This window comes from Macaca fascicularis, chromosome X (assembly GCF_037993035.2).
Source record: "Macaca fascicularis isolate 582-1 chromosome X, T2T-MFA8v1.1".
Classification (NCBI taxonomy): domain Eukaryota; kingdom Metazoa; phylum Chordata; class Mammalia; order Primates; family Cercopithecidae; genus Macaca; species Macaca fascicularis.
In genome coordinates, this window is record NC_088395.1 from 48,261,063 (window position 1) to 48,276,101 (window position 15,039).

General features: G+C 44.1%; 1 protein-coding gene and 1 pseudogene across 5 annotated transcripts; one reads left to right on the forward strand and one right to left on the reverse strand.

Moving 5' to 3' along the window:
• Positions 1–3,056: 3,056 nt before the first annotated feature.
• Positions 3,057–10,753, reverse strand: LOC102119223 (protein SSX3). 5 transcript variants are annotated; one of them, XM_005593446.3, is made up of 7 exons: positions 10,685–10,753; positions 10,136–10,251; positions 9,511–9,605; positions 7,626–7,675; positions 5,515–5,650; positions 3,899–4,003; positions 3,057–3,157 (listed from the first exon to the last, which is right to left on the reverse strand). In XM_005593446.3, exons 1-7 carry the CDS (start codon positions 10,751–10,753, stop codon positions 3,057–3,059), a joined length of 672 nt encoding a protein of 223 aa, XP_005593503.3. The 5 variants fall into 5 exon arrangements, with proteins under 5 accessions (XP_005593503.3, XP_005593501.3, XP_005593504.3 ...); XM_005593444.3 differs by lacking the exon at positions 3,899–4,003 and adding an exon at positions 10,409–10,515 and having other exon boundaries at positions 10,666–10,753; XM_005593445.3 differs by having other exon boundaries at positions 3,098–3,157; positions 3,858–4,003.
• Positions 10,754–10,928: 175 nt separating this feature from the next.
• LOC102118841 (ornithine aminotransferase, mitochondrial-like) lies at positions 10,929–12,854 on the forward strand (annotated as a pseudogene).
• Positions 12,855–15,039: the final 2,185 nt, after the last annotated feature.

Consider the following 15,039-nt stretch of genomic DNA (forward strand, 5'->3'; position numbering starts at 1 on the left):
ACCTGTATTGTGGGCTGGGGGACCCAACTTATGGATTCCATCTTCCCAGGGAGAAAGAAAAATCAAATCCTTCAGCGTCTCTTTTAGGGTATCCTCTCTTCTATTTGCATGGAGGATAAGGCTCTCGATATCTAGTAGCCGAATGTTTCATTTGTGTAATACAGAACTATATTGGTATAAAATAGAATTTGTTTCCTCTGAGACACAGGTAAAAGTACGTCCACACTGACCTGAGTGGCAGCCACCTCTTCCTGCAGTGCCAGGCAGGGCATGCTCACAGATCTGGGGAACCTCTGCTGCTCCTGGAGCCCCACAACCTCCTTCCTGGCACCCTCTCCCTCTGGTGGCTGTGACAGCCCACACTTGGCCTTGGGTCTCCCCTGCTTCTTTGCCTGCCCCTCTTCTGCCCACCCTGCATATCTCTGTCTCCCACTGTCCCCACTATGACCATGATTGCCTCTCTCTCCCTGCACTCTCCCTCTCTGAGTGCTCCTAGTCTTGGATAAATGAACCCACAGCCTCTACCTTGCGACTGGGGACAGAACCCGGGGCTTGTTCAATTCTCCCTCCCTCCATCACACACACTTGTCCTCCTTAATGTTTCTAGAGTCAGTGAGCTCCAAACTCAGCCCCTCCTGCACCTGCCAGCTGTAGGACCTGTGACAAGATGCCTACCATCTGTCTGGGACTCCATCTCTCATCTATCATATAGGCTTAATGACGATAGTGTCCTCCTTCCAAGGCTGGGGAGAACTAGGAGGCCAAGGTGATGGACTATGGACTGCCAAAACAGCTCCAATCCTGCCTCCACCTGGAGCTGGTGTTTCAAGTCCAACAATGATGTGTTCTAAAATAGACTTCCCTCTGCCCTTCCCTTCCGCACAACTGTTTCCCCTCTGCACCGTGCAGTGGTACCTGTGAGAAAGAACTGTCCCATTCCCCAATCATCGTCCCCACCCCAGCCCCCAGACCCTTGGTTGGTGAGACCCTTGATGGGCAGTCTCATGCTTCTGTCCAGGGGACTTGCCCACCGTTGCTCCCCTGCATGGAGACTAAGTGGACTCTTCTATTCCCTGTCCATCACAGGGTGTACAGTGCACGCATCTTCCTCATTCCTCCACGTTCCCCAGATGACGATTTCATCTGTGTCTCCTCCCACATACTCCCAAAAGGACCGTCCCAGACCTTGAACCCGAAAATTGTTCAGAGAGTGAAGGCCAAGATGCCCAACCACCTGCTGCAGAATCCTGCTCCAGGACTGAAGTGTATAGTCTCCATCAAAATAAAAACTGGAGGCCAGGCACGGCGGCTCATGCCTGAATCCTAGTACTTTACAAGGCCAAGATGGGAGTATTGCTTGAGCCCAGGAGTTCAAGGCTGCATTGAGCTATGATCATGCCACTACACTCCAGCGTGGACAGAGCAAGGACCCCGTCTCTGGAAAAAACAAACAAACAAACAAAACCAATGGACAAAACCAACAACTGGAAACATCCTCCTCTAGAATGGTGGTCAGGAACATCTGTCTGCCTTGTTCCCTGATGTCTCTCCAGCACCTAGAACAGCGCTCAGCACGAGGATGCACTCATTAGTTTTTTGTTGATTAAATGACTCCTTTGACACAGCAATTCCACTTCTAAGAATCTCTCCTAAAGAAATATTCAAACACGTACACAGAGCTGTGTGCACAATAATGAGAGCAGCAAACAACTGGGGAATGTTTGTAAATGTTTATTAACTGTCAGTGACTGATATGGGGAATCGGATGAGGGGAGTACATGCTGAACAGGAAACAAAGATGGGAGATGCTTATAGTACTTGGTGTGTGTTTGTGTGTGTGTGTGTTGTGTGTGTGTATGTGTGTGTGTGTGTATAAGTGCAGAGGAAAATCGGAAATTAAACACTCAGACCTGCCCTCAGTAGTCACATCTAGGTAGGGAGGAGGGTAGTGCTGTTCTATGCAGAGAATACCTGACTATACTTGTTTCCTAAGGGAGGTGCATGGACATACAAACCAAAATACGCATTAAGTATGTCTTACTTGTCAATGAAAATGCTAATATCTAACAGAATGGCACACTGCAAGAAAAAACAATGGAAATGCTAACATTGAACTCTTGGCACACTAAGGAAAATGATGCTCAACTTTTCACTGTTGTAAACACTTGCTTTCACTTGCTATACACCTGATGACGAGGGGTCCACAGCCATGCCCATGTTCGTGAAAGGTCACCACGTTCTGCTTCTCATTGTGGGCATGCATCATATCACCGACACTGAGGCAAGAAGAGAGAAAGAAAGTAAGTGACAGTGAGTTCCCACTGCCCAATAACTCAATCTCAACTCCTCCTGACCTGCAGACCCTGCACACTCTGATTCTGCCCTACCTCAGGACCAACACAAGCCTTCCACGGTTCCTCAAAGTGAACCATCTGCTCATGCCACAGTGACTTCCTCGCCTGGATTATCAATTCCTAGGCTAGAGGAAGGTGTGGCCCACATATCAGGGCTGACCTGGAGTTTGGGAGCCCACAGCATCCTGGGTAGGGAGCATCTCTGGATATACAGTGCAGGGAGTAGAAAGAGCATGGGAAATCACCCGGGCATGGTGACTCATGCCTGTAAACCCAGCACTTTGGGAGGCAGAGGTGGGTGGCTCACAAGCTCAGTAGTTCAAGAACAGCCTGACTAACATGGTGAAACCCCGTCTCTACTAAAAATCTAAAAATTAGCCTGGTGTGGTGGTGCACACCTGTAATCCCAGTTACTCAGGAGACTGAGGCAGGAGAATCATTTGAACCCGGGAGCTGGAGGTTGCAGTGAGCCCAGATCATGCCACTACACTCCAGCCTAGGCAACAGAGCAAGACTCCCTCTCAAAACAAAAGAAAAAGAAAGAGTATGAGAAATCTCTTCATTCAGCCTCAATGCTGTACCCTAGAAAATTATGAGAAGGGAATGATTTGGTGAACAAGTGACAAGATGGGATACCAGTACCATAACAGAATAGCACATCTGCAGGGATGTGGGGGATGAGCCGAAGGTTCACTTATGGAGTTACTCTTCATCTTCCTCAGGGTCGCTGATCTCTTCATAAATCACCAGCTGCTTTCTCTCACGCAGTCTGTGGGTCCAGGCATGTTTCCCCCTTTTGGGTCCTATGATGGAGAAGAGTTGGAAGATGAGGGTTGGGTAGGCTGGAGAGTGTTAGGCTCTGTTTTCTCCAAAAAGGGAGATGCCTCCCCAGTCCCAAGTGCCCATGGGCCTTCTTCATCCAGTTTTTCACATTCGCTGGCTTACAGAGGCTGACAGCTTAGACCCACACCAATACAGGCCAAATGCCAATGAAAATTTTAGTTTCTGCCTCCTTCCGTTGTCAGGTTTAGATTCCCAACATCTTCACTTACGGGAACATTCACCCATTCTTCCTTTCATTCAGCACGTATTTAAGGGCATGCAGTCATACCTTGTTTTATGGCACCGCATTTTCATAGTGCTTCGCATATGCTGCAATTTTTTTTTTTGGAAATTCTCATCAATTTTACACTTTTCCATTATTATTATATCTGTTATGGTGATCTGTTATCAGTGAGCTTTGATATTATGACTGCACTTGTTTTGTTGTTCTTTAGTGTTTTAAAGTAATTTTTGTTTTTTATTTTGTGGTTCCACAGTAGGTGTATATTCTTATGGGGTACGTGAGATGCTTTGACACAGGCATGCCATGCGTAATAATCACATCATGGCAAATAGGGTCTCCATGCCCTCAACCATTTATCCTTGTGTTACAAACAATCCAATTACACTCTTTTAGTTTTTTTTTAAATGTACAATTAAGTTATTATTGACTATAATCACCCTGTTGTGTGAAATCGTTTTGGGGGTAACAAGAACTGCACCCATAGACGATGACAAACTTAATAGATGAATGTTATGTGTGTTCTGACTGCTCCACGGATGAGCTCTTCCCTGCCTCTCTTCCTTTTCTTGGGCCTCCCTATTTCCTGAGACACAGCAATACTGAAATTAGGACAGTGAACAACCCTACAATGGCCACTAAGTGTTCAAATGAAAGGAAGAGTCGCATGTCTCTCACTTTAAATCAGAAGCTAGAAATGGCTAAGCTGAGTGAGGAAGGCATGCGGAAAGCCAAGACAGGCTGAAAGCTCCGCCTCTTGCACCAAACAGCCAAGCCGTGAATGCAAAGGAAAAGTTCTTGAAGAAAATAATAATACTAATACTCCAGTGAACACAAGAAGAGGAAAGCAAAACTGCCTTACTGCTCACATAGAGAAAGTGTGTGTGGTCTGGACACAAGATGAAACCAGCCACAACATTCCCTTAAGCCAAAGTCTAATCCAGAGCAAGACCAGAATGCTCTTCAAGTCCGTGAAAGCTGAGAGAGGTGAAGAAGCTGCAGAAGAAAGGTGTGAAGCTAGCAGAGGTTGGTTCATGAGGTTTAAGGAAAGAAGCCGTCTCCATAACATAAAAGTGCAAGGTGAAGCAGCAAACCCTGATGCGGAAGCTGAAGCAAGATATCCAGAAGATCTAGCTAAGATCACTGATGGAGGTGGCTACACTAAGCAGCAGATTTTCAATACAAATAAACTAGCCTTCTATTGGATGAGATGCCATCTAGGACTTTCATAGCTAGAGAGGATTGACTCCAACTTTGAAGAAGTTCTACTGTGGGTAAAATGCTATCCAATAGCATCACATACTACAGAGAAATCTTTCATGAAAGGGAGAGCTAATTGATGTGGCAAATTTCATTGTCGTCTTCTTTTAAGAAACTGCCACAGCCACTCCACCCTTCAGCAACCACCACCTTGATCAGCCAGCAGCCATCAACACCTCCCTCCACCAGCAAGACCCTCCCTCCACCAGCAAAAAGAGTGTGGCTCACTGAAGGCTCAGAAGATTGTTAGCATTTTTAACAATGAATTGTTTTAAAATTAAGGTATGTACATTTTTAGACATAATGCTACGGCACACTTAGTAGACTACAGTATAGTGAAAACGTGATTTTATGCACTACGAAATAAAAAAATATGTGTGTGTGACTCTCTTTATCGCAGTGATCTGAAACTGAACCTGCAATATCTCTGAAGTACACATGTACTGCGTATCAGGCATTGAGCTGAGTAAGATATGATCCCAGGTTATCACAGATAGAATTGCTTGAGCACCTTTCATGTCATCTGGCCTTCTAGATTTAATTTAACTCCTCCAAACCATTTATGAACTCTGACTCTTTATTTCCATCTTACGGACTAGGAGTCTGAAATTGAGAAAATTTGGAAGACTTGCCCCAAGTCACGCGGTTTTTTAATATGGATGACAACTCCAGTCTGTGTCTCTGGAAGTCATGTCTAACGTCTCATCTGGAGCTGGGTGAGCTCCTCAGCCCAGCCTGGACCCAGGCTTGTCTGGGATCCATGCCACACACCCAGTCCCCACACCTGAACATAGCCAGGGAAGCCAGAGGGGTTGTTCCCGAACTGTTTCCTCTTACCAGATCTCTTGTTAATCTTCTCAGAGGTATTTGGTTTTCCCGGGGGGCACAGCTGTTTCCCATGGTTTTGTGGGCCAGATGCTTCTGGCACTCCCTTCCAATAATTTCCTTCCTCTGCTGGCTTCTTGGGCATGATCTTTATAATGTGAAGGTCACAGATAAACAGTATCAGTGACATTTCTATAGTGCTTTAGAGCTTACAAAGTGTCTTCACATGCATTACCTTAATCAATGTTCTCAACAATGCTGGGAGAGTCACACTTGCCTAAATTAGGAAAAACCTGGGAGATTAGAAGGGAAATGAATAGCCTAAGTGAATGGGGTTTCCAGGGCTAGAATGCTTATCTTCACACTCTTTTAAGACTGGCATTTTGCAAACAGCAAAAATCTCCATGTAATTGAGAGTTTGGTATACAGAAGATTTGGAGAAAAATAGCATTCTAAGAATTCACAAGGTCTACACAGGGAACAGCTTCAATAAAATACAAGGGATCCCATATAAGCTTTTAGAAAGCTGCTGGGAGAGTAAATGTAAAAACATAGAGAGGCAACAAAACACTGCTGAGAAAGATGGTGTGGGGAGATGAATAAAGGGAAGTGAGAGGGAAAGAAATGATTTCCTGAAATTAATCTAGGCAGCAAAGAAAGCAGTACCAGATATGGCATACCACCCTACCGAGGCACCAACATTGAATGTGGAATTCAGTGAGGTGGTACCCATACCAATTCTGCTTGCATTGGGATGTGTCACTGACCAACAGTCTTACGCTACCTTTTTTTTTTTTTTTTTTTTTTTTGAGACAGAGTCTCGCTCTGTCACCAGGCTTGAGTGCAGTGGCATGATCTCGGCTCCCTGCAACATCCGGCTCCCATGTTTAAGCCTGCCACAGCCTCCAGAGTATCTGGGACTAGAGGCAGGTGCTACCACAGCCTGCTAAGTTTTGTATTTTTAGTAGAGACGAGGTTTCACCATGTTGGTCAGGATGGTCTCGATCACTTGACCTCGTGATCTGTCTGCCTCGGCCTCCTAAAGTGCTGGGATTACAATCGTGAGCCACCGCGTCCAGTCCTTAAGCTACTTTTTATTCAGCTCCCTCACTTATGAAATAGTGAACAATACATGTAAAATAGGCTAAGGGAAAGTACTCTCTGAGCTTGTAAACACTGTTTAAATGTCATAATAATAACAATTAATAGCTTTCTGGATCCTTCTTTGAATTTGGTCTCCACACTGGCAACCCAACTCCCAGATCCCTTTACCCTCTAAACCAGACTTGAATCTGCACTTGTGGGATCAATCATTCAGGGGCCTCCGAGGGATCCCCTGGACTGGGACTAGGGCTTCCCAGATGCCCCAGGTGCAGACAAGCCCTCAAGGAGCTCACAGTAGGGAGGGATCAACAGTCAAAGGGACTCTTAGGCCATGTGAGTGGCCCCAGTTACAGAGCAAAGGCCAGCTGGTCCTTCCTGTTGCGAGAGTGGGTGTCTCAATGGAAGCACCAGCAGGCCCTATGGGGTAAAGCCCTAGTGAGCAACATCTGAACTTCATAAACAAATGCAAACATGAATGAGCTTTAAATGGCTTGGAGTTCTGTATTAAACTACCACTGCCACTGTGCCCCAGGAAATTCTTTAACATCTCTGTACCCCGATAGCCTCATTTTATTATTATGTTGCTGACAACTAGGATCTATAACATGAACTATGATTCTTTGCTTCTATTGCATGCACCAGGAATCTGGAGCTCAGAGAACTTAGAAGATTTGCGCCAAGTCACATGGCTTTTGTATGGATGACAACCGAAGTGTATGACTCATTATTATTTGGAGATAATAATAGAAACAGTGTCATAGAGATCTTTTTAAGGATTAAATAAATTAATCCATGTGAACTGCTTAAAATAGTATCTGGCATCACTATGAAAACAAAAGTAAGTATTAAGGATCACAACTCTTAGTATTATCAAGCTGTCGATGCTACATCAGTTGCTGTGATAGACATGGGGAGAAGGAGGCAATGAGGGCATTTTTTATATTCTCCCACTCTTACCAGTGTTCACATCCATGAAGGGACAAAGGTTCTCTGGTCCTTTAGATTTGAGAGATGCTCACCTTCGGGAAGATTCCCTGGAGCCTGCCGGAAGTCATCTGAGGACGTTCAACTGAAAGAGAATACATCAGAATTTTTCTTTGTTGGTAAAGATTTCCAAACTCTAGAGAGACTTCTGTGGCATGAGGGCATTCTGCAGCGGAGGGTTATGAGTCCACTCACTGTTAAGGAGTTGAGATTTGCTTCTGAATTATGTTTAGTCATGGTTGGTGCATTTGTCTGTGGCATCAATTCAGACTTTTCTATCTCATGGTTTATCAAATGGGGGTTAAACCCCATCACAGTCTCAACTTATATCATTACATATCTTCTACTTTTGCACAAATAATTAAGTTGATTGTTTGGGAATCTGAACTCTATGCACTCAAGATGTACAATAACTGAAAATCATTGTACACTTGAAATGGGTGAATCTTATGGTATGTGAATTAAGCTGTTAAATGTGTGATGAACCATGGATGATTTATTCCAGTGGCTCTGAAATATTTTCAGTATAAAGACACTCCTTTAATGTCAAAAACTTGGCAGATACTCAAGCACTGGATTTTCAGATCTCTTATAGTGATGGTGGGAGATGGTAGAACCTGGCCTGTTTAGTTGGGGAGTAATAGGTCTATTGGAGACGGTTTGGATATTCTGACCTTGTCTTATAATTGTGTTGCCAGAGCAGAAGGGCCAGTAAACACATACGTCCTTCTTTATATTCCTGAAATGTACAAAGCTCTCTACCCAGTAACCTGTCTTTTTTTCACCCTATGTTATCTCTGCTCTCTGAGAAGTGGGAAAGCTCTCTGTGTGTTGGATGAGGGATCACTCTTTCAAACTCTCTTCCAAGCTCATCACGGAGAATCGGGGTTGGTTGGGAATGAGACTATTTGGTTTTAACAACATACAGAAAAACAGCTATCTTTATTACCTAATGGGTCATCACCCTCACTCCTAAGATACTTATCCAATACCTACATGCTGTTAATGAGACAAACTCTGGAAGATTTTGGCGGATCTATAGTTTTAATAGTTTCTTTCTTTTTTTTTTTTTTCACTTGTAACACTTTCTTAACTATCCTTTGATTCATTAACAGTGCTTAGAAGAACAATACATCCTTTAAAAAAGAAATATTTCAAACACACAGAAAAGTATAGGGAATAATATTGAGTTCAGTCGGGTCTCAACATTACTACACAGCTATGTTAGGTCTGATTTATTTATTCAGAATATTAGAAATACTACAAACAGGCCGGGTGTGGTAGCTCACACTTGTAATCCCAGCACTTTAAGAGGCTGAGGCGGGTGGATCACCTGAGGTCAGGAAGTTTGAGACCAGCCTGGCCAACATGGTGAAACCCCATCTCTATCAAAAATTAAAAAATCAGCTGGGTGTGGGGGCGCATACCTATAACTCCAGCTACTTGGGAGGCTGAGGCAGGAGAATCACTTGAACCCAGCAGGTGAAAGTTGGAGTGAGCTGAGATTGCCTTATTGCACTCCAACCTGGGCGACAAGAGCTAAACTCCATCTCGAAAACAAAAACAAACAAAACACACTATCAAGAAGTCACGGCTGTAGCTATCTGTGCAGCACTCACCAATCGCTGCCCTCCCTCCTCCACTTACAGCCAGTCACCTTAACTTGATGACTTTTTATTCACATTCATGTTTCTATACATTTACCATTTACTTATTTTCCAAAAAATATATATTCTTATTTTGCATGTTTTAAAATTTTATATGAATAGCCTCTGTAGTTAACTTTCTGTATGCATTTTTTTTTTCACTCAGCCCTGATGTGTATAAGGGAACAAACGCCTGAGGATCTTTCCCAGGTAGCTGAGCTGAAAAGCTGCTGGGCTTGAGGAGAGCCTTTCCAGCCCCTTCCCATCTACTCACCCTGATTCCCACGGTTACAGTCATTATCAGAATCATTCCCCTGGAAGTCTGTGGCCCGTTTATTACGCATGAAAGGTGGGAGGGTGACCTTGAAATGTAGAAAGAAGCAAAGTGTTTACTGCTTAAGAGAGAAGCTTAGGCCTGGAATGGTGGCTCACGTCTATAGTACCAGCACTTTGGGAGGCTGAGGTGGGAGGATTACTTGAGGCCAGGAATTCAAGGCTGCAGTGAGCTATGATTGCACTACTGCACTCTAGGCTAGGTGACAGAGTGAGACTCTGACTCAAAAAAAAAAAAAAAAAAAAAGAGAGAGACAAACCGAGAGAAGGACGGTGGGGGTGGGGAGCAGTGGGGGGTGCCGGGATGCCACAGAGACGGTTGGGCTCATCAGAACAGACGTCTATGGGAGAGAAACATGCAGGATCTAGGTACGAGCTCCACTGTGGCCAGCCCCTGCCCTCAGCCCTGACAGGATACAGAAGAGCAGAACACCCAGAAGCTGCCTTGTGACTTTTCCCTGAACAAAGGAAAATGTGGGGTACTTTCTGCAGCCTAAGAAGTAGCCAAAGCAGAAAAAGGGATGCTCATGTGTCCCCAGACTTGTCGTACCTAGAACTTTCTGTTACCTAGTTTAGTCATGGCCTCATACTTTCTCTTCATATACACATAGATGATTTTCTCTGAGGTTTTCATCTTTTCCCACTCTTTCTTAGGGAAGTATTTGGCAATATCATCAAAGGCCTAGAAAAAAAAAAAAAAAAGGAATTCTGGCAGTGACTCAGCTAGGCATGTCTGCCATTCAGCTGGAGCCGCTTCCTGTGTGCTGGATCTGGGAAGTGGAGATGATAATCCGTCCTGGTTGATGCCATGGCTAACTGAGACAACATCGGGGACCCACCCTAGCTTCTTTCCTGCCACACAGTAGGGCTTTAATACTGCTGACTGGCTCTCTTCCCACCTTCCAGAATGGACTGAGAGTCACCAAATGAAGTGCAAGGTCACAGACTTGTCTCCAGGATGCTAGGTGATGACAGAGTGAGGGTAGGGGGCTCCAAAGGCTCCAGATCTCCCTGAGACCCTGCTCCTTGTCTCCAGTATCTCTGTTCACCCCTCCTCAGAAAACTGGTCACCCCACACTGTCCCCTGGGTCACTACTCTGCCCCCTCCAGGTCACCTTTTGTATCTTCTCTGGTGTTTGAGCATCATCCCTAGCTCTCTTTGCACAGTCTTCATCTCTGTTCATGCCACCGGGACCAGTCTGACCTGCAAGAGAAACTGCCTGAGTCTTTCCAGCTGCAGGACCTTTGGTCCTGTGTAGGGAGAAATCTGTAAAGGCCGGTCACACTCAGTCACCTGGAATCAGGTGCTGCATTTCTCCATCCGGGGCTTATCTGTCCGTGAGTAAGGGGAGAAGTCAGATGAAAACAGGGAACCAGGGGTCTCTGGGAGAAGCATTGATTGGGGATAACAGGTTTCCTATGGGCGAAGCAGCCTTGAGCCTTTAGGAGGAGGTTGGCTACTCTTGTTAGTAGTTTCCCTAGAGCTAGGCTTACCCTGAAAGCTGTGCTGTGCAGACCCTTGTTGTGGAGGCAGGGATGTGACTGTGCAATTGTATTGAGTGGGGACGTTCTGACCCTGCCACTCAATAAATAAAGGAAGGGAAGTGAGTCCCAGAGATAACATGGTCTCTCTGGTGATGGATCTGATCAGGCAGAAGGATGGGGGGTTCTGTTCTGTTGAAGAGAATTGAGCATGACTACTATGAATGGATTTAGAGGCTATTACTGGGTGATTTGTAAATTATTAGAATGAAGAGAGCTAGAATTTCTGAGACTAAAAGAGCCCACCAACACTTAGAATGTGGGGCATTTCAAGATGTAACAATCCGCCAGGAGTGGTGGTTCATGCCTGTAATCCCAGCACATTGGCCAATCCTCCCACCTTGATCTCAGGAGTACGGGCATGCACCACTCCGCCCCCACTAATATTTTTATTTTTGTTTTTTAGTAGAGATGGTTTTGCTATGTTGACAAGTTGGTCTTGACCTCCTGGGCTCAAGCAATACTCCCGCCTTGGCTTTGGGACTACAGGCATGCACCACCTTGCCTTTTGCTATATTTCCCAGGCTGGTCTTGACCTCCTGGGCTCACTCAATGATTTGAACCCGGGAAGCAGAGGTTGCATAGAGCTGACATCATACCACTGCACTCCAGCTTGGGCGACAGAGCAAGATTGTCAAATAAATAAATAAATGGAAGAAAGAAAGAAAGAAAGAAAGAAAGAAAGAAAGAAAGAAAGAAAGAAAGAAAGAAAGAAAGAAAGAAAGAAAGAAAGAAGGGGAGAGAGAGAAAGAAAAAAGGAAAGAAAGAAGGAAAGAAAGAAAGAAGAAAGAAAGACCAGTTGAAACTCTATAAGAACAATAAGCTTTGTGGTATTTTTACCTACCCTCGTCCCATCTCATGTTCCCAGCTTGGTACTGTTCATTGCTGATGAAATACAGATAGGACTGGCCAAAAATGGTAGATGGCTGGCTATTGATCATGAAAATGTCAGACCTGATATAGTCTTCCTTGGAAAGGCCCTTTCTAGGGGTTGATACTCTGTGACTGCGGTGCTGTGGGACAATGGCATAATACTGACCATTAAACCAGGAGAACATGGTTACACATATGGTGGCAATACACTAGGCTGCTGAGTGGCCATTGCAGCCCTTGAGGTTTTAGAAGAAGAAAACCGTGCTGAAAATGCAGAAAAAAATGGATATTATCTTGAGAAATGAACCCATGAAGCTACCTTCTGATGCTGTAACTGCCGTAAGAGGAAAATGATTGCTTTATTTATTCATTTAGTTATTTTTTTGAGTCAGAGGTTCACTCTGGTTACCCAGGCTGGAGTGCAATGGTGCGATCTTGGCTCACTGCAGCCTCTGCCTCCTGGATTCAAGCGATTCTCCTGCCTCAGCCTCCTGAGTAGCTGGGATTACAGGCATGTACCCCTATGCCCAGCTAATTTTTGTATTTTTAGTAGAGACGGGGTTTCGCCATGTTGGCCAAGCTGGTCTTGAACTCCTGACCTCAGGTAATGCACCTGCCTCAGCCTACCAAAATGTTGGGATTACAGGCATGAGCTACTGTGCCCAGGAGGAAAAGAATTTTAAATGCAATTGTTATTCAAGACAACAAAGGTTGTGATGCTTGGAAGGTATGTCTACGACTTCGAGATTGTGGACTTCTGGCCAAGCCAATCCATGATGACATCATGAGGTTTCGCCTCTGCTAGTAGTCAAGGAGGATGACATTCGAGAGTCCAGAGAAATCATTAACAAGACTATCTTGTCGTTCTAAGTGTAGCAGCTGTTTTCAGTGGTGCTTGGGAGCTGGCTGCAGACGGGTGGTCCTGTAAAAGCTCTGCTCTTAATGCAGGCACATTCCACTCCCATGTGTCTTCAAAACCTTTTTCTGGAATATATGTTTTTTTTTTTCAGTTGATACATAATAGAACAATGTTTGTGAAGCTCCCTTTTGCTTTGTAACATAATAGAATGTAATGGCATCTACATTCAGTGAAAGTGTTTTGATGTGCAGAACATGGCCGGTTACAGTGGTTCATGCTTGTAATCCCAGCATTTTGGGAGGGCGAGGTGGGCGGATCACTTGAGGTCAGGAGTTTGAGACCAGCCTGGCCAACATGGAGAAACCCCATCTCTACTAAAAATACAAAAATTAGCTAGGCGAGTTGGTGGGTGCCTGTAGTCCTAGCTACATGGGAGGCTGAGACAGGTGAATCACTGGAACCCGAAAGGCAGATGTCGCAATGAGCCGAGATCATGCCACTGCATTCCAGCCTAGGTGACAGAGGGAGAATCCCTCTTGGGGGAGAAAATAAAAGGTACAGAACATTTCCATCACCACAATGCTATCTCTTGTGCTACTCATTTTTAGTAATACTCACTCTCCTCCCATCCACCATCCCTACCCCCTGGCAACCACTAATCTGTTTTTCATTTCCACAATTTTGTCTTTTCTACAATGCTGTACAAATGAAATATATAGTATATGACATTTTAAGGGCTTATTTCACTCAGCACAAATACCTGGAGATTCACCCAAGATATTAATATTTGTGTATCAATAGTTCATTGTTGCTGTTGTTGTTGAGACAGAGTCTCACTCTGTCTCCTAGGCTGGAGTGTGGTGGTAGACTACAGGCATGCATCATCATGTCGGTCTAATTTTTGTATTTTTAGTAGAGATGGGTTTCCCATGTTGCCCAGACTGGTCTCGAACTCCAGGCCTCAAGGGATCTGCCCTCCATCCACCCTGACCTTTCAGTGCGCTGGGATTACAACACTCAGCCTACCATTGAGTTTTGAGAGTATTATACATATCCATTATATATTCTGAATGTGAGTCCTGTCTTGGATATGTGGTTTGCAAATATTTTCTCCTAGTCAAGACCCTGTTTTTTCATCCTTTTAACAGGGTTTCTTGCAGAGCACAAGTTTTAAATTGAGTGAAATCTAATTTATTTGTTTTCCTTATGGATTATGCTTTTTGTATCGTTCACTATGCCCTAGACCTCAGACGTTTGTCCTATGCTTTCTTGTAAAAGTTTTTTTTTTTTTTTTTAGTTTTATATTTTAGATTTAAATTTATGACCCACTTCAGGTTTTTTTGTATAAAAACATGAAGATTAGGTCTTGGTTTTTTTTTTTTTTTTTTTTTTTTTTTTCAGCCTATGGCTCTGCAACTGCTCCAGGACCATTTGTTCAGCAGATGATCTTTCCTTCTTTTTGTCTCTTTGTAAAAAATCAGTGTGGGGATATTCATAGGTTCTCTATTTTGTTACAGTGATCTCAGTGTCTATTCTTCTCCCAATACTATACAGTCTTGATTCCTGTAGCTATATAAGAAATATTGAAATATGGTAGAGCCATTCCTCCCACCTTATTCTTCCTTTTCAAAAATTGTCTTAGCTATATATATATATACACACACACACACACACACACATACAAACATATATATATATATATATTTGAGATGCAGTCTGACTTGTGTTGCCGAAGCTGGAGTGCAGTAGGGTGATCTCGGCTCACTGCAACCTCCGCCTCCTGGGTTCAAGTGATTCTCCTCTCTCGGCCTCCCTAGTAGCTGGGATTACAGGCGTGTGCCACCAAACCTGGCTAATTTTTGTATTTTTAGTAGAGAGGGGGTTTTGCCATGTTGGCCAGGCTGTCCTTGAACTCCTGACCTCAAGCAATCTGCCCGTCTCAGCCCTCCAAAGTACTGGGATTACAGGCATGAGCCACCGGGCCCAGCATTGTCTAAGCTATTGAAAATTTGTTACAGCAGCAATCAAAAATGAAAACACATGGAAACATTTATTAGTGAAACAAAAGAGAAAGTTAAGAAACAGACTAATCTATATGCAAACTTCAGCATGCATTTCCAAATGGGGCAAAAGATGATGGGTTGTATAATAAATGATTGCTTGACAAGTGTCTATCCATTTGAAAAAACGAAGATT

What these genes read in the sequence shown, in the direction of transcription:
- LOC102119223 (XM_005593444.3), bottom strand. Translation starts at nt 10,753, where the DNA reads ATGAACAGAGATGAAGACTGTGCAAAGAGAGCTAGGGATGATGCTCAA. An exon ending in GGTGACCTGGAGGGGGCAGA is followed by an intron (nt 10,516 to 10,665) that starts GTAGTGACCCAG and finishes CCTGGAGACAAG; the next exon opens with TCTGTGACCTTGCACTTCAT. An exon ending in GAGGCCATGACTAAACTAGG is followed by an intron (nt 9,606 to 10,135) that starts TAACAGAAAGTT and finishes CTTCTTTCTACA; the next exon opens with TTTCAAGGTCACCCTCCCAC.